The sequence below is a fragment of the Argopecten irradians genome, chromosome 8 (genome assembly GCF_041381155.1).
Source record: "Argopecten irradians isolate NY chromosome 8, Ai_NY, whole genome shotgun sequence".
Classification (NCBI taxonomy): Eukaryota; Metazoa; Mollusca; class Bivalvia; order Pectinida; family Pectinidae; genus Argopecten; species Argopecten irradians.
This window is the reverse complement of record NC_091141.1, coordinates 32835359-32856165: the sequence shown is the minus strand read 5'-3', so window position 1 is coordinate 32856165 and position 20807 is coordinate 32835359. Positions and strand designations below refer to the sequence as shown.

General features: G+C 34.2%; 1 protein-coding gene across 6 annotated transcripts in view; it reads right to left on the bottom strand.

Annotated features, from left to right (window-relative positions):
* LOC138330131 (modulator of macroautophagy TMEM150B-A-like) overlaps positions 1-20807 on the bottom strand; it is a 39259-nt gene that overhangs the window by 9081 nt on the left and 9371 nt on the right. For 2 of the 6 annotated variants that reach the window (XM_069277534.1, XM_069277533.1), the window contains one exon: positions 962-1090. In XM_069277534.1, the coding sequence (XP_069133635.1) occupies positions 962-1053 (92 nt within the window). In that variant the 5' untranslated portion in view covers positions 1054-1090. Of the gene's footprint in view, positions 1-961; positions 1091-6100; positions 6201-8201; positions 8399-11495; positions 11888-20807 lie in introns of those variants that run through there. The other 4 variants (XM_069277531.1, XM_069277537.1, XM_069277532.1 and 1 more) reach the window with 4 other exon arrangements.

The following is a 20807-nucleotide window of genomic DNA, read 5'->3' as shown; positions in this document are numbered from 1 at the left end:
CTCTCTCCCCCTCCCCCATATTCATCCATCTTATGACCACCAACTGTCAGTACATATATTCTCAATGTTAATGACCACAAAATCCCCATGCATTCTACACCATAGCCCCCGCACTCTCCACTTCTGATTTCGATTAACATCACTCCCCATTGAGACAATCTCAAGAACATGCTGATATGTACAAGTATACTGTTGATAAACAGCCATATTGTTATCTATATTACGATAGCGGTAGGTCTAGCGGTCAGCTATCTGGGTACAGTTGCTCATAAGGTGTCTATAGGCTAATAACATTTCAGTAATAATAATTTTAAAATCAAGATCAACTTTTTTTTTTTGTCAAACTTTCTTGACAAAAGTTTGTAAAAATACAAAGTTTTCAATTTTTTACCCATTTGTGAATTTATGTAAGTAGGAAATGAAATGTTATTGATAATATTTTCTCAGCCGAATTATAATACTAGACTATCTCAACCTAGTTTGAAACTTTTTTTTAATTTTGGTCTAGTCTTACTTCAAATTTGCTGAATACCTTTTTATTATGCATAATGATAAGATTTTCAGTACAAATTGCAGTAAGAGTAGGACCAACATGCGGATGGAACATTCACTCAGCAATTTTACTTTGACAGGATAATTTACTTTAAAAAATAATGTGTTGCAGGTACATGTAGATCAATTGAATTATAAACAAAATTAAGTAATGTTAAACTATGGCATTTGCCAGTTGTGATTTCTTTTCCATTCCCAGTTCTTACTTGTACCTTAACGTCAATTGGAATATATTTTAAAGAGATTTTCATAATTAAGGGACTGGTTCCCACCTCAGTTACCTCCCTTGGGGAAGCTACACATACAATGTAGGTCCTTATAGTGAGCGGAGAATAGGCTAGCGGAGAGGAGTGAACAAAGAGAGAGAACCAGTCTATATAAAGCATAAGATTTAAATAAGTTTACTTACGACACGAATAGAGACATAATAATCCATAATGTTGTTATCAGCGGAAGTAGATACAGGCGCCTGCGCAGACAGACCAAACAAGCGATACTCATGATACCTCGGATTTCGTTAACCTCTTCTACTTCAAGTCTGAAAAATAAAAATGAAAACTTTTCTTCAAAAGAGGTCTTTAACTCATACTTTCAACATTGAGGTTATCCAGTGTAAATCCTTTATCTGTAATTCTGGTAAATGTTCTGGATGGTTGGACCCGTACGGTTATTGCAAGATCTGAAACCACAAAACACTTGGACTCAGTGGTGGTGCTGAAAAACGATGCCGATCATGTTTATAGCAGCCACGGGTCTATCGCCTGTAATTTGTTTGTGGAAGAGTTATTCATGAAAACTCATCCGAACAGCGGGATTCGTAGAAAGTGATAGCGGCTCTCTTTAGAAGAATAATGACCACCCCGAATAGAAATGTAAACAAACACAGGGCTCCGATACTACAATTATTTCACATATAGTGAATTCCTTGTATATGACTGTAAACATACACAGTGCCCCGTTTCAAATTCCAGACTGCAATTGCTAGTCATATAGTGAATTCCTTGTATATTACTGTAAACATACACAGGACCCTGTTATAAATCCCAGACTTCAATTGCTTGTCATATATTAATGTTCTTGTAGACTGTAAACTACATAGGGTCCAGTTGAGAAAAAAACCCCAAGCTTACAATTGTTTGACATATAATGGTGCCTTTTTATATTTTTTTATGTTATATATAAGTACAAACAAACACATGGCCATTTTACATGTACAAAACCCAAACCTATAATTATATTGCTCATGTTTACGCATTATTGTTCATGATATAAAACATATATTAAAATTCTTTTGTAGTGCCTACATTAATGCAAATGAATGTACATAGGGGCTTGTCACAGTTCACGCACATATGTGTATGATAAGCGCGTAATTTATGTCGTTTCCCATGTTTCGAACAAAGGAAATTAGAAAATTAAGTAAAGCATTGGGTTCATTTTATTTGATACACATTACATACAAAAAAGAAATCTTTCAAACACACACCCATTAGACACACTCTTAGGACATGCAATTCTCGGGATTAGTTCCTTAAACTGCCGAGCATTCGGCAAGCCTCGTGAAATATAACTTTTTTTTTCATAATTCTATTAAACATAATTGTCATTTTTTACTTTTATTAATGTCCTCATGATTACTTTCTGTAGCTTTAAATGTCACTTTTTATCTAGTGAATTTAATACATGTTATTTCTATTTTTTTTACAATTAAGAAAAACTAAATATTTATATAGCACAGAAAGATATTTTTCTTGTCGAAATATTTATCTTCTCAGCATGCATGTTTCGTTCACGTTGCCCTAATAGATTTTCCACATTGAAGATAAACAGTCATGTCTCAGGTTTCAAGAGGGGAAAAACACTGACAGGAAAAATACATAACATTGCAAAAAGTGCATTCTATATAAACCTGCTTGGCAGACATCTGTGTAAACAATGACTAGAGGTCGTCAGCTGTCTTCACTATCTACGGTTCCATGGTTTGTATACAAATGTTTTGCCTCTCACAACGATCTATTGTGTTTGTGTTGTAGCAATTAATGCTTCATGTAGTTATGAATGAATGGATAGTAGAACATCTGTACGATCCAAAAAAGTACGCGTTGCATACTATGAAATAGCTTTCAAAGTTTTTAGAGTCATAACTGAATATTTATTTTAAATGATTTATTTAAAGAATTTTAGTTATTTCTAATGGTCTTATCTAGAACTTTGGCAGAAATTTCGAAATAAGGTATAATTTCGCGCAATATGACACTGTTACAGTAATTTATTTTCATTTAGATTTAAAAAAGCATCGAGGTATAATCAATTTCCTCCGACATAGAATTTTAAAGAAGAATTAAGTTAGAATACACAGAGAGTATGATTATGTAGCTTACAACCAACAACGATGTCTAGGACCAGTAAAAAACATCAAAATCTTGTTATACTTAGTTAATTGTGTAAAAACCTTATCGGTAAACTACAAAAGTATCATTTTCATGTTTGCAAACCGTGAGCTCATTGAGTCATTTTGATGTCAGGGGTCACATGATTACGTGATACGGTTGAACTACTGCTTCCATTGGCTGATTATAACTATAACGACCTTTCAACCTTACAGTGGTTCTCAAAGGACCATCCCAGGCAAAATGGAATTAATTCGTCATAAAACAAGTAATGTTGACTTCAAGATCACATCGATTTTGGAACTGTCCGTAGACTGGTAATCCTTTAATTATATAATTCCTAAACTGTGCTAGTAATCTTATCCATTTGTTTGATGTCAATCTATGGAATGGAACTATTTTGCGCAATCGGAGTACTTTCCGCCTAATCACGTAAACATCAAAAGATAAATGGCGTTGGGATATCGCTTAATTTTACAGTGGTTGCTGGTGGAACTCTTCTATGAAAGAAACCACATTTACCATACAATTCGACATATTGTCATACACGTATAAACCAATGGTGAACAGCTGCACGTGTCTAAAAATGGCGGATAGCCATGGGTTTATCTCAAAGATGTAATATTCTAAGTACACATTATGATAATTCCAATATTCATGCACATATCGATGGGGATATTAAACTTTAAATACAAATGCACCATTACATTAAAAACTTATTAAATAGTAATATCATATAGTTATAAAATAATTACAACTATGCACTTCTTACGTCTAGGCCATGAAAAAGACTCAATAATTTTCCCAAGTAACATAAGACACTCATTTTCAACCCCATACACTGGTGATAATAAGCTAATATTTTATAAATTGTCATATGAACAATTCAACTATTGTGTTATATACTTACAGCTAATGTACTGTGTATTCGCACAAACTCTCCAGTGATATGTGCATGAAATAGTAATCTAAAATAGTTCTACTTCCATATCGCTGTTCTTTGCATGACCAAACGCCCTTTTGCATGATTATGATGATCAACGATTTCCGAAAACAATGATCCTTTATGTACACATACCAAACATGCTATATGACAATGGTTTAACGCCCTGTGATTATCATTTGTAAATAGATCATCACTACTTATCATGTATATTATGAGCACCATATTACGCGACGGACATTATCATTGCGATTAGTATAGGTGCAATTTGCGTCAGGGTCAAGGGTAATAAACGTCACATTCTTGTCCGATGGCCGTCTACTATATAGACTGAACACTCGACTGAACTGACCGGTAAACATTCATAAACACCATGTACATGTTCACTAGTCTTTGTTTGTAGCAGTATATAACTGATATACGTCCATGTATATTATCATTGTCTACATATAAACAAACATGATATGAACTTGTTTATCGATAATAAATATGAAACATTCGAATGAATGGTGAACTATTCATACGCAGGTATCAAACGAGTATACCAGAATATAACATTAGGTACAAACTGATTCCAAATTGGACGCGTATTTGGGTACATAAAGTGATAAGCATCCGTGTGAATATAAATAAATTCTCAGCATACATGCGAATGTACATAAATATGTCTTAAATATGTGATGGATTTTGAGTAGCGTCCTTTAATCCCGATATCAAACTTCGAAATAAGCATACATGTCCATCGTGAACTACAATGGCTGAGCAAAATTACATTGTATCAAATCAAATAAATGACTGTTTTCTATTTGGTTTCTCCCACCCATGACCTCGGCATTCGAAATCAAGGGTCAGGTTAACTCAATTACTCCTGAAGACAGATTTCGACTCTTCTAAATCAAAGACTAGACTAGTCCATTATGAAATTTCAGCGGCCAAGAAGTTAATATATAATTGATATATCTAGTGACAAAACTGATGACTCAACACTGAAACGATGTAAAAAAAGTCAGCATATTATGAGATGGCCAGGGAAAATGGAAGAGTAGGGAAATAAAGATAGAAAAACCGATAATATGAGTTAATTAGATTTTACAACACAAAGCAGTTACAATATAATGATGTTGCCGAGATAAGTACAACTGATTGTCAGATTTAACGGTAAAATTGCATTATTTTGCTATCTTTGAAACATCAGACACACCGTTGACGCTTCAAGCGTCTGGACGATAAAGATTGGAAGTCCGATCAATGAGACGCTTCGTAACCATTAACGATGTGACAAGATAACTAATTGACAAGTCACGTGACGAATTGCCGTAACACCTCATCGAGGGTAATGAGTGAGATTTTCTCGTTTCTTTTCGTCGACGCGATGTTTTTGACGATAACAGACAATTATGTGGTTACCAATTAACATGGAATCTTTCTGCCATTTAGGTGTCTGATAGTTTTTAGGAAATATTAACAGTGATGGTTGTTTACGTCTCAGATAGCATCATGTTGTGTTCCGTTCTGTAATACTATACTTTAACTGTAATGTATTAGTTGGCTAAATCACCGACTACTTCGTGAAACACCCAATACATTTATCTCTACATTCACTCATTATTTCGATGGAGACAGTAATATATAACTCGTCAAATTACGTCCATGACTGAATACATTGAAACCCATTCTCATGTAATTTTTGTAAATTTGAAAAATAATAACATTACAAAGAAAAACAGCGACAAAATCTGTAAAATGTTATTTTTTTGTGAAAAGAAATAATACAGATACGAACAAAATAGAATGTGCAGCAAGTTGTTACTAGTGATCGTTTAAAACTGACCGTCAAGTCCCAACCATACATTTAAACAACTTCGGCCCTACAACATATACTTAACTTTACAGCGAGTGTCTTCAGAACAAAACGTTTAAGAGCAGCATCCTTTCATCAACAACAAATGCCACAACACCTCATTTCCCGAACATCCTTAATCTAAAGTAAACCCTTAACTTATAATTCCCCATGGAAGGCTCTAAGACTAAGTTACTTCTGTAATGCTTTCCTATGGGGAATTTCAAGTTAAGGAATTTCTTAGTTAAAATGTTCGTGATACTGAGGCCAGATGGACATTGGTTCTCGATTCATGAATATTTGAAACAGAAAAACTGAAGAAAAACGTACATATAAAAAATAAACATATAAAAAAATAAACTACGAAAAAGTTACCGAGCACGTTATCCGATGTTCCATTATAAGAGCTGGTCAATGTGTGAATGGTCAAGGATTGGTCAGTATGTAATCGTTGACCAATGTGTAGGAAGAAGACAACAGATTAAGTTTTTGTATCTTCGCCACAGAAAACATATAGGTTACATGAGATAAATGACCAGGATGTCACGCACGAGTTATAAATACCGATGACGTCACACATATATACCTCACGTTTTTATTGATTAATAATTGATGATGAAACGATGATAAATTACATCTTGACTGATTACACAACACGCAAATATCAAATTAATCTCAAGTGTCCATCTTTCTGATTCGTCCAGAAATAAAGTCTATAAGTATGTATTCGTCATTGGATTTATGATTCATGTTCACACGTTAGAAGTTTCCAAACTAAACACGAGACGATATGCTCCTCAAAGAATCACATGTACATTCTCCTATTGCAATGTACATGTGATTCTTTGAGGAGCATATATATTAAGGAGGAATATTTTGCATGAATATCCTTAATAAAGTCAAATACACCATATTTGTTTTAATTTGATAGACAACTTATGATAAGGCCATCATTACCTTACTCTTGAGCTCTTCTGATGTATTTTTATTAATTTTGTGAAAAAGTTTAGGTATTTTTTCTAAAAATAGATAGAAAAATATTCGGAAACAATTATTATAATGTCTCTAGTGGATTTTGGTATAGAAAAACATTTTTGATGGATAATTCTCATTTATTAAGACAATTCTATCGTCACTTGCCCACATGCTTGCGGTACGTTTCACGTATTATGCTTACATGTACAAAATGTACAATTTTAGTTTAGACATAAACAAATTGTCTTTAATATTTTACCGACTCTTCCTTGTATCTACAAGGAAGAGACCTGTTCACACTTCCCTCGCTTTTGTTTAGATTTAATGTGTATCAGATGCACATTGTCAAATTTTAAGTGGTCATCAACAACTTCTATTGATGACAAAGTGTCAATCGACCACATTTCGGAGAAATGTTCGGCAATTGTCGGCAATATCCGGAAATTTGGATCTTGAACAGGCAAATTTGAAGTTCCAGATGCGTTTTATAGGGAGTTGAATTAATTGTAACGGATTTATTGTAAAATAAACGAGGTCAAACAGGGTCACACATACAATCAATAGAGTATAGAGGTGAATCAGAGAGGCACTGTAAAGGGGTTGGGGGAGAGGGGGGGTGAGTTGAAAGGTCATTAGGAAGAAAAATGGGGTGATTATAGAATCGACGGTCAAATTACTGGTAGCATTAATGTAATAAAGTATTAGAAGAGTCGGAGAGAGTACGCGTTCCGGAATCCCAGGAAGGCCATGATAGTAATTATGTCTTTGTAGAGCGTCAATTATCCTGGTATGTTTACCGTACTATGGTTGTATCCTGACGAGGCCTTGACATACTGATGTATTGTACTATGGATTGAGTACGTCCCGGGGGTGGGGATAGGGGAGACAGCGGGTAAATGATTAAATGTATCCAACTCCATCCCGTGTTATCATTGCTCTATTGCGAGTCTTGCTTTCTCATGTCACATAGAATAAAACCTTCATAATATGAAATATTAAAAGTATATACACTTGCTACTTCATTAGGGGTCATTATCAATAAATCAATACATGTATATACCATGGTTTATTCAAGTACCGTTTAGATATAAAATATTTTCGTATGTTTCTTTTGACAGGTAAAAACGTATACCCTGTCTGCCAATATAAAATAGTGACATTGTATACTTCAGTATACAGTATATCAACACTCAATAATTTTAGTTTTTATTATGTTTATATATCTATATGGAAATATTTCATTACATGCTGCTATTTACTGTAATGTAATTACTGCATGAAGATGACATTACTAAGTTTTATAACTTGTACCTAATTTAATCTTATTTTCAAATAAAAAAATGTTTAAATTTAACCCAATCAATTACGTTAATGTCGATAACATAGAAAATTAAGTATAATCTTAAGCAAATTTCAATTGATATACTTAGTCACAAGTCCCGGTGTTGCGATACCCTAATGAAATAAATAAGCCCTGAACAATCCTTGAACTCTACCTTACCTGAAAGTCTCGTTACCACTGATTGTCTCGTCCAATTAGAGTCCTTATTTACCTCCATAACTCTCTACATTCTCGATCCAGCATGCCTGGTGTTTACTTACATGTATACGATAGCCACTTAGATGAAGACAAACAGGAAGGGAATCCCGTAAGGTCACACGCACCTATATGTGTGTCTAAGTGTGTAATCTATGTGTATATATATATACATCATCTGGAGTCGAGGTTATATATTTATTATATATTGTCAGCTATAATCGATTTGACATTTACTGGCGAACAGTGATTTTTGTGAGTGAAGTATTTTACGTGTAAACAAAAAGTCTTAATGCACTTTCTGCGGATATATTCATGAAATGTACCATCTGGTGTCATCACGAGTTATGACTGTCGAACTATTGATTTTTCAGCAATCATTTTTGAGAGCGAAATATTTCACGTACACCTATAAAATATCTTAGTGTTCTTGATGTTTATATGTTGTAAACGGTATTTAAGGTATTTATTCGTCAGTTACTGCTGAAAATTTATTTTTGTCGAGCTAAATATTACTCTTTTATCATTTTACGATATATAAGGGTAAACGATCGCGACTAAAGTAAAAAATCGACATGACGTTATATATGTGAATTAGTCAAGCATGACTGATTACTCGCAAAATATTCATTTGTAAATAATATGAAACATAAATATAAACAAAATATGACTTAAAAGTAACTTTTCTGTTTTATGCCAATGTTCGTCAAAACAATTATACATACATGTACATTTCAGAGTTGATCATTACATATACATAGGCAACAGTCTCAAATCCATTATAATAGGAATACTTCTGCATTACTGGAATACGGCATATTATTTCAGTTGTTACATTATTATGTACCTAGAATATTTTAAGAAATAATTTAGCTCATCTGTGTGTCTTTTGATGAGAGAAACCAATATTTAAGAAACTATCTTTAAAGCTCACCGTAGGTGGGTTTTCCTGATGAACATTTCAAGCGTATTCGATAAAATCATTTAAAAAGATTATTTATTGTGAGAGAATGCCCCCAAAATATGTTTTACGAGACACCTTCGGGTACCGCGGTACTGAATACCGTTTTATTCTGCGCCTTCAGTAAAGTAACACATATCTAAGTTCTCCCCGGGGGTAGAGGGCGGTACAATGTCCATTGAAACACCTACAAAACGTACAACAAAACCTACACTCTTAATGATCCATTGGGGCGTCCCATAAAATCTTTGTTACGTGTATGATCCATTAAATAGATAAAAGGGCATCAATCGAATGCGCGTTATTTGCCGCCCTTGAAGACAGTCTTACAAGTGCATATTGTACATTATAATTTACGGTCTAGACATATAACATCCAATGCACTGAGCTGTATGCGTTATGCAAGCTCAATAATTTTTCTTTGATGGATTTTTCTTTTGTATGTATAAATAATAAATAAAAATTAATGAATTTATCAACAATATACAATTATAGCTTTTCGATGAGGTTAATACATGGTAATATTAACCTACTAGTAAGAAACAATATTAACCGAGCACAGAGTTATTTCATGAAATAAAACTATTTCCCCACGTGGATATCCAAAAGGATGGTAGAAATATTTACAATATCATTTTAAAAGATTTATCTTTCTTTTCCGCTTTTAGAACAAGATACAATAAGTCTGTTTGTTCCAAATTTAAAATACGAAATAAAACGCTATGGGAAGAAGCTCAGAAACACATTTCAGACACTTGTTTGAAATCATTCTCTGTGATACCATTATAAGACTGAACTGATAAAAACGAACGTTTTCCTCAAAATATCCATCGCGTAGACGTTCGGCACTTCAGATCGTAGATAAACCGCTATACGCTATATAATGTACATTTGTGCATTCCGAACCGTATACATCAATAAAAATGTCTGTCTTTTTTTCAGAGATAATTTACCACACCAACAAGTGCCTAATGTATATCTAAGACTTTTTTTTTCTTTTTTAAATAAAAATTTTAACTAAATAGAAGCGATCGTTTGATAGTGTAGAAACTTTTATTTAATTTTGAAGATCAGCGCGTTGTAGAATTTGTAGATCACTGTTGCACATTAGCGCGTTATAGAATTTGTATCCTTGAAACGGCTTAATATGTTGAAAATGGAAAAATCTCTTTTGTGATAGTATTGATAAGTGTTCATGTGGTATAACTACAACCCGTATAACTTTGCGGAATATCGCAGCTTTATCGTTTCTAAGCCCGAACCCCTACGAAAAGCAACGTCGGAGACAAATTAATGTAGACGCCGAAGTTGTACCAAATTCGGCGAAAATCGATAATTACCAGTCTGGAAATAAATAAACCTCCCCAAATGAACATTATTCGCAGTGGAAAATCGAATCTTTATTTTATTAGCATGGCTTCGGACAGACTTGATCAGTAAGCCTAATCGATTAATTTTGGAGGGTCTTGATTTGGTGTTTTACGACAAGATTTTACCCCAAATCCTTATTTAATGCTTGCATCTTTTTAGTTCTAATTGAAGTTAATTTGGGAAATTTCCACGACGCTGCAACAATATTTTATTTGAAGGTGATTATTTACACTGCAAAGAAGCCGTATATTGGTAAGTCTGCAATGTATGCTTTTGGAAGTGAACAAAAATCTTAGCAAATATCACGAGAAAAAAGCTATTTACCTCACATACATGACAATGGAATCTAATATAAAATCCTGAAATAGGTAAAATTAAAATATTTGGTTTTGGAAGTAAAATGATTCTTTCCAAATATCATCAGAAAAATACTATTTAACCCATACGAATGACGATGGAATCTGATAAATTGTCTATAATCCTAAAAATTGTTAAGATTAAGATGTTTGGCCGACAGAGCATAAATGATGTTCATCATTTGAACAATAATTGGTGTTTAATCGTGTATATATATGCCTACTTAACACAAAAAATAATTCAAAATAATTTATTTCGCCTTTGGTACATGCGCAATCAGTACTTCATTCCATATAAGATATAGTGTCACGGAATTTTTTTCGGGATGCAATTAATTATTTTTCATATTTTTAGCTTGAAGTAAAATTAGAAGCTCAAACTTTTCAATGGTGGTAATGGTGTAAAGTAAGTAACTTTTGTAACTGAAGAAAAATACTAAATCGTCTGCTCCTGTTTTTTATAGTGAAAAAATACCATTTGTCTATAATCCTAAAAATTGTTAAGATTAAGATGTTTGGGTTTGGAAGTAAGATAATTCTTTACAAATATCATCAGAATAAAATACTTACCTCATATGAAAGAGGATAGAATCTGATATAAAATCCGTTTTCTTTGTTGATTGAAATATAAAACCAAAAGATGGCAAAGACTCCTGACACAACCACGACGAAAAAAATCCAAAGCCAAATAAAAAGAGCTTCCCGAGATTAACCCTCGTCTCTACAGAGTCGGAAATGAGGATATAAATAAATGATGGCTGTTCACGGAAACTAGCATTGCAAGTCGTAATGACCTAGCAACCCAATACGAAAAGAGCGCTCCCAAATAAACTCCGGCGTCTCCACGGAAAAGGACAGCTTCTGGAACGGCTAAAACACACACCACGTGTGATAGCGACGTCGGCCCCATTCATTGCTGATCAGAATGGCCTATTGTGGTGTAGCCCTGGGGGCCCCTGGCGTAGCGGCCATCCTTCACTAGTGACGGATTGAGGTATCGACGCTTCGTTTTGTCCTAATGTGTCACTCACCAAACCATAGTACGTGATTGAAGTGATTTGTCGCGGTCAGTTATGTCTTCCATAACACGTTATAGACTGGTAGGTATTGTCCGATATTGTCCGAGAAAAAAAAACAAACAAACAAACGATGGCTGAAGTTAATTTGATTGCAGGGAACTTTACCGGTATCGTAAAGGAATCATTCTCTAGTTGTTGTGTTTTGTTGTCGTTGTTTTTTTAGATTGTTTGTTGTTTTTCTGTAATAAGAAATCATTTTGTTTCTAGCGTTTTTTAACGAGGCTGCTTTACTTTGTAGTATTTTTGTCTTTCTACTTGTCCTGTCCATGTTAATGGACACAAAAGCAACAGCAGAAGTTAATTTGATTGCAGGAAACTTTGGTGACATCATAACATTTTTTTATTTGTTGTTGTTGTTTTGTTTTCTTTTATTCGAAATTAATTTTTTGTCTAGTGTTTGTTTATTAACTAGGTAGGTTGACTTCATTTTGTAAGCATTTTTGTCTTTGTATTTGTCTTGCCCATGTATGATATCTGTAAACAATGCAAATGAGAATGAATGATCCTCAAAGAAGTTGTCACGTCAAATGCATTAATCACCTTCTCTGCTGAATGGCCAAAATGTTCTTATTACCTTTTTCTGATATAGTTTTTTTGGAAATAGGATTTCATATAAAATAAAAAGGTCATGTGGTGGTGTGCTTAATTTTGAACTATATGAATCAAAGATAATTATATCTGACAGTACGTTTGATTTTACCGGAAAATTCAATGTTTTGACCATAGATACGACTAACAAAATCAATATCTTCAAATTACCTTGTTCAATAAGTTTGCTTATCTGCATGATCTAATGTTTTGCGATAATATGCTGTCGCTATGTTTTCCTATTTTTGTTAGGTAAGTTGCCGCTTTGATCTCTGTTTTTCTTATTAAAATCATTTTTTCATCTTTGTCTTTGTCAGAAATATGTTGCCAATATGTGTAGTTGAATTGCTTTGTCTTATATTGTCAACAAGTACTTATGTGTTCTTGTATTCTATTCCTCAAGTTTACACAGGCACTATGTCTTTACATGGAATTCACGTGAAGAAATATTGCGTGTGTACTAAACTAAATCTTTTCAGAGGCTGATTTTTTTCGTGGTTAGCTGATGTCACAATGCTTTGAATAATGCATAAAGAAATATATTGACCGTATTCTATTTGACATTTAAAACCTACCTCAAGATAATCATGAATGGAAATTCGAAGTTATTAGACTTAAGCTGACAATGCATGTTAAACATAAGCCTGTTTGATCAGCTTTAACGTTCTGTTGATAAATAAAGTCTTTTAATGATACAGATTCATTAAGTATTGTATACTTTTTTCTGAATCCATATATTGTAATTTCTGTGTTATTCATGTATAAATTTGAAATAAATAGGCCTACAGTTTAGAGCTTTAACTTGGGCCATTTAATGACGGACTCCAATATCTGCAATGTGTTGCATGTGTGATGTCTGAATGTTTTGAGGAGGGCTGAGGATTTTATTGTTGTGTCTCTTTGTTATGAACGTCTCTATTGTTGGGAGGCCGAGGTATGTACGTGTTGTGTCTCCTTGTCATGAACGTCTCTATTTTTGGGAGGCTGAGGTATGTAGTGTTCGTTACGTGTTGTGTCTCCTTGTCATGAACGTCTATATTTTTGGGAGGCCGAGGTATGTACGTGTTGTGTCTCCTTGTCATGAACGTCTATATTTTTTGGGAGGCCCTATATTTTTTGGAAGGCCGAGGTATGTACGTGTTGTGTCTCCTTGTCATGCATGTCTATATTTTTGGGAGGCCGAGGTATGTACGTGTTGTGTCTCCTTGTCATGAACGTCTATATTTTTGGGAGGCCGAGGTATGTACGTGTTGTGTCTCCTTGTCATGAACGTCTATATTTTTGGGAGGCCGAGGTATGTACGTGTTGTGTCTCCTTGTCATGAACGTCTATATTTTTGGGAGGCTGAGGTATGTACGTGTTATGTCTCCTTGTCATGAACGTCTATATTTTTGGGAGGCCGAGGTATGTACGTGTTGTGTGTACGTGTTGTGTCTCCTTGTCATGAACGTCTATATTTTTGGGAGGCCGAGGTATGTACGTGTTGTGTCTCCTTGTCATGAACGTCTATATTTATGGGAGGCTGTGATATGTATGTGTTGTGTCTCTTTGACAACGCTAAAACCATTTTTGTGGTATCATCTAAAGGAAACATCCCTCCGGACTGCAACGCGCAAAGGCTTTATATGATGCAGAATTCGTGTAAGTGTTTAACAGCTTTGACCTGGACAAATTATTACAAGAGCCACAATCTGGCATAAGGAAGAACATAATAGGAGATCTTATATTATGATGATGATTTTATCTTTGCCTTGTATGCAATTCTGTCATATGTAAAATATTCGTCAAGGTGTTATTAGATATGTGATATTTGATTCAAGCAATACATTTTACTTTAAGTAAGTTATATCAAAACCTTTTATTTATTCGGCTGCATCGATGTTCTGCAAAATTACGAAGCAGTTTCAATACTCAAAATAATGAAATCTTAACTGAAAGCAGTATTCGTTCATCAAAAAGCGCCAAGGCAACGCAAATAACAAATTTATTTTCTATTTTTATATTGCTATGATTGTATATTATATACTGATTTCCATAATGTGTCATTCATAAATACAAATTAGCATGTATGTTTGGTGTAAAGACAGTATCTGTCTCACAACCGTGTTTACATGTTAAAGTTACACCCAGTTCGTCAGATCGTATCATATTCACGAGACAATTTGTCCTTGAAATGCCAAAAATAACAAGATGGAAACCCAATACTATGACGCAAATAAAGTCGGTTAAGCCAGTTTCAAGAACACTTGCACCTTGAATTATAGCTTAGGTCGAAGGTCACAGGGAATCCTAACGTAAGTCAACCGTGTCAAAGGATACACAATTAACGAGGATGACGTCATGAAGAACTCGATTCCTGTTGATTTACTCGATAAACGTGCCAATTGTTATCTGTAAACATATGCTATCTGTTGAAGTTAAATAAATGTTACTCGAATGTTGATGTGTGTGTCCATGCTTTAGGTTTTCAATGTATAAACTTCACGAGATATTTGATCTGTATATCATAAAAAAATCCTCAACTATGAAGATGATATGGTATTTTGAGATAATACAGTCATAAAATTCCGTACGAAAAAAATCATAATCGGAACGAAACGTTCTGGGATGGTGGGTGTTCGCCAACCGGAAGGTATTCGTAGATTCTAATATAATAAACTGGAGCACGGAAAGGATATTCCGATTTCATCCATACTTTACTTCAAAATGATTAGACCAATTGGGACATTTTTTTGCAATACTCTAACTGATTTCTCAAAAGATATCATTAGCTAATATATACAGCACTTAACTATTTTAGTCAAAACTATTTCTTAGATGCAATGAGACAAGCAATACTATGTATAAGACTGTTTTCTCAAAAAAGTTCAGTAGAAAATGCTCCATTTTGATTTCAAATGCATACATGATTATCAGTCTGGTATATATATCAAAGTGGTTTGAATCAAAATTTGTATATCTAATGATCATACAGATATCTCTTCACACCTAACGATATGAACATACTGACGTGGTCACCTGAAAAAATGCACGTACATTAATCAACAGACAAGTTTTTAGCTGCAACATTTGAACCTTCTCGCATCCTGTGTACTTTAGCGTTGATCAATTAAACCACGTGACCTGCTAAGATAAATAGGTAGCTATGACGTAATTCAATCTAATGATTTAAAATCAGTGGTTTCTTCAATTTCTATTCGGCAGGGTTATCTGTTAGTTAGTAAATCCACGTCAGTTAATTCACCATATGTTTTTTTTGACACTTCCAATGTGCATATATAGTGAGTAAATGTCACTCAAACTAATTGATATCGATCTTGATAAAGAATTGTACTAAATAGCGGATTTTTTTTCGCGTGACAATATTTTCTCGATTTCGATGTGATCCGCGAAATATCAAGAAATGGTTAAATGATACCTTCTCTTAAATCCATATCGCAAAAATAAAACTTCGATAACAAAGGATTTTCTCGTTAATAGATCAAAACGCAAAATTTTGGTCCGCAAAAATAACCGGTTGTACGTTAAGCGTTAATCAGCGTGTTTTGCGTGCGCGTGTAAATTTCGATTTTTTTTGCGAGCAAGTAGAAACCACAAAAACAGTTCTGCTCAAGATCGCGAAATCTGTAGCTGTAAAAAAGTCTTAAGGTATGAAAAAGAGATTAAGTCGTCGTAAAAATAATTTTTGTTTACAAAATCACACTCGCTGGGAAAAATCATATGTCAGTTAATTTAATCAATTTTCAGGAGTTTTTCGTACCTGTTCGGCAAAAAATTACTTCAATCTGGTAAAGAGTGCACACTTTTAATTTGCACGTTATGATATATAAGATATCGTGCCCTCAAATATGACTTAAATGTACTTATATCTAGATTAAGTTAATTATAAGAATAGATTAAAATGTACGTGTACTATATTTATAGAAGTATTTGCGTTTACAAGATGAAAACAAACCAAAAAAGGCTGCAACTTGTTTAAAATTGGGGTGCTCGTAATACCACGCAGAATGAATACATGAATGAAGAACAAATGCAGGCACGAGGAACGAATGCGGGCATGAGGAACGAATGCACGCGCAGACATTTATCACGTACACCCACAAGCTGTTTCGCGTCCGTTCGCGCAATTAGAGACTGGAATACCTAATTCTAATCTACGAGTAAAAATTAGGTTCAAGTGATATATTAACTACCCTTTCGAAATATCACAAGTGCACATGTAAACTGTATTAATATCCGTGTTTTCTCTATCAACATTCACCCACTGTTAATGTTGTACAATTTCCGTAAACATATCGTATCGGCAGCGTTTCTCAGATGTATAAATGCCAGTCTGTTTCGTTTATTTTTTTATTTTTCCCGAAATGGCACTACTACGGTGATTTACACCACTTGTCATCGGGGACAACGAATGCAGTTGTATCAAACAGCATGATGTTTCTTAAAATGACAGCTTGATAATTTGATAATGCATATACAAGTGTGACCATTGGCATGTATGATATAAACATATGTGTAGATGAGAAAATTTTGCTATATCTGTGCAATGATATGTGGAAAGTGTTGTCGATGATAAAGATAACCCTCGTATACTGTAAATTAACTAATGTACGCGTGCGAACTAATTTTGCGTAAAATCCTCATATATATATATATATTTTTGTGAAAAATATATTGTCACGAAGCATTTCAACTACAATTCACAATAGAGCGTTTTATTTGTAAATCGCGTAATTATATCACCTTGAAAAAGTCGTGAGGGATGAAACGGGAAAATGATTCGCACAATGTAAGTTTGTTTATAGCAGTATGAGGTTGCAATAAGGTGCATCAAGAAAGAGGAACAAGGAAATAAAAAGAAACAAAAGTAAACTTTAAAACGAGCTGTATTGAATCGACGAACAATCTTTCTTTAATTTAAATATATAAGTGTAATTTGTTTAAAAAGGAAATTTATACAAATTACAATAACATGTTAATTAAAAAATCGACGAAACTTGCTAAATTTACAACAAATACTGTAAAAGTGCATGTTTTCGCATGTGTTTAATTTCGCGATTAGCACGTGTAATAATTTCGCTACATTATCATTTTTGCGATAACTACAACTTACAAAAACCAAAAATTACGCGCTGAAATTTTTACTCTACAATACGGAATTAGACATTTAGACGTTTATGGCATTTATACTTGAATCACGCGATGTGTATTTATTGAGGAAGGAAGTTGAATTACTTCGAAGCACTCGATGGAAGTATTGTGATCGGACGAGTGCTCTTTTCTAGAAAGAGTGGCCGTTTCGAACAAGAAACAAGATGCACAGGCAACTAACTCATTTCTCGAACACATGGAAGCTTAACTACAAAAGGGGAATTCCGTCTTCTTGCCGCAGCTCTTAAATCATGTATGTCCATCGGAAATGACCACTCATTACTATTAGGACATATCTGTAGTATAGACAGTGTTGTTTTGTATTAAGACAATGACATATATGTCACTAGGACAACGCGGTGTATACAGGTGAAATTACACACAGGTGAGACTTGTATGGCAGGTCAATCATTTATTGGCAAATTATAGTCATCGTAATGTACCACATTCACATCCGGGCATTCCAGACGTATGATGGACGCCCGGAGGTAGTTAATGCATATTTATTAGCATGGTGTTTATGTCCAAGTGTGATAGTTATATGCATAATAGTATCCATTATATGTGTCTGTTATGCACATGTAAAGACTTTACAAATACGAAACTATGTCTGTGCTTTGTACATAAATATGCAATGCTTAGAGATTCGTACGGAACTATGTCTAAACACTATTAACTACATATGCATGAGCTTTGATGAAAGTGTAATGAGTTCAAGGTTTATGCTAAAGTACAGACAAACCTATATGTAAATCTGCTTTCTTTAATGTGAATGTGAAAAAAGAGAAAATCGAATTCGTCAAGTGTACTTTTAAAGGCCCGCTTCCTTTCCGAAACAAAAAGTATTGTTAAAACAATAATGACATAAGAAAAAATAGATAGATGGTCTAAGATGGGGTTACGACAACAAATAAATGCAAGATTTCCTGTGTAATCTATGTTAACAGAGACGATTTATTTCGCTGTTTTGCTATCTGGTGCAGTGATAGTCAATTAACGAGCGATACAGAACGACGGTTAGAAGCAGTGATCAAATTAACATTTATTTTTGATAGTCAATTAATTGTTTGCTTGGTTTATTTTATTAGTTTAACGTCCTTTTAACGGCCAGGGTCATTCAAGGAAGTTTCGGTTTTAAATTTGTTGGTAGAGGTAAGCCGGAATACCCGGCGAAACTGTCACATAGGATTCGAAAAATTTGAATTCACACAGTAATTAAGTGACACACCATTAAAATGTGTCATGTTTCGAAATTCAATATATCATGTTTCGAAATTCAATATATCTAGCATACTTTCCCTATCTAGAATTATAGAATTATCTATAATATATATATTCCCATCCTATCTAGAATTATAGAATTATCTATGATATATATATTCCTATCCTATTTAGAATTATACATTTTGTAGATATTTTTAAAGGAATTCCTGGTAGTTTGTTGATCATCACTTTAAAATCTTAAACAATGACTGGCCAGTACAAGCACACAATATCCGAAGTGATCCTGGCCGGGCTAGGCGAAGCTGATATCAAAGTCAGGGTTTGTGCCGTGAAAGTATCGTCAGAAGCGTGACTTTTATAAGTGATATCAAATTCATAGTCCCATTTATCAGAGGATTCATATCTACAAAACCGGAGTAAACCGTCCGAATCCCCTGAACCCCCGCAAGTCTTTATAGCAATGGACGTTTATATATACTTTCTATCTAATTTGTCAGACAGATGTCTCATGAATGTTTTCTCCAATGCCACCAAACGGATCTTATCTGTTGAATAAAGATACAAGGAATTAACATTTGTTTGATGTAAAAGAGCAATAAATTTGGGAATATATTCTGCCCTTTTTTCTGACACCCACTATAGGAGCCGTTTGCTAATATCTTCTATGTACGTAAAATACTGTAGTTACTTCAGTTCGCTGATGATTGAAGCGACCTTCTATAAACATACGTCCTGAACCCCCTCCCCCTCCCACCCCACCCCCTCATCCCCAGGAGTTGGACAGGCTTATCTCTCATATAAAGTACAAGGGATCCTTCATTTTTGGCAGTTTCATCTGTTTGGGTTTAAACTGACAAGTAAACTAACCTTCACATTTTATATTTGAGGTTGAAAAGTCGTCTAATTATGTGACAGGTGCGTTACTATAACAACGCGTTTTTCAAATTTAATTCCGGTAACCACGAGAACTGTATTTCTTTTTCTCTTTTTACTGGCATACAAAAGTTCTTTCTATCAGAAGACACGACATACTATTTGATAAATAGGAAATTCCTTGGGCGTATTTTAAAAGATTCACAATTTGTTTAATGTTCTGTTTCTATTTAAAAGTTCATTTTGTGTTTGCATAACGTCGGAGTCAATGAGGTCATGTAGGGTCATTTAAGAACGTACCAGTTCAGGGGGTGGAAGAAAGCCAGAGTACCCGTAGAAAAGCTACCATACACAGGCAATACATCTTCAGGTCATTTTGACCTGAAACTATCTTGACCTGAAATTGACATGAATTTACCTGATGATAGTATGCCCGTACACCCCATGTGGGATGAGAACTCGAAACCTAGATGTAAAGAGCTTGTGGCAATATGTGACGACACGGTCATCGCAACACAACCTTCAGACGTATATATTGTTGATTTCTTAACATCAGTATATGTAATATAAGTAAGCCAAACACCGTTGTTTGGCTACTCGAATCTGAGTTAATAACTTTTTTACCGGCCGTTTTACCATGCCTGAAAATATCCAAAACATAAGTAATATAACAATGGTTACCGCAGATTCCCATTCGATATTGTAACAGTACTTTTGTAATATGATCATAATTTGATCTGTATAGTTAAGGTATAGCTGTGATCACTTACCTTTCCGGAGCGCGTGGTTTTCTCCTCGATATCTTTATTTTACATTATGCTGTTTTTGTTCATTACGCATGTTGTGTTATACATTGTAATATCATTTATATTGGACAGCATATTGTTGACGCAGTATGTAATAATAGATTATAAAATATAGCCACATTTTTGTGATTAAATTCATGCAATATGGGTCAACTTTGTGA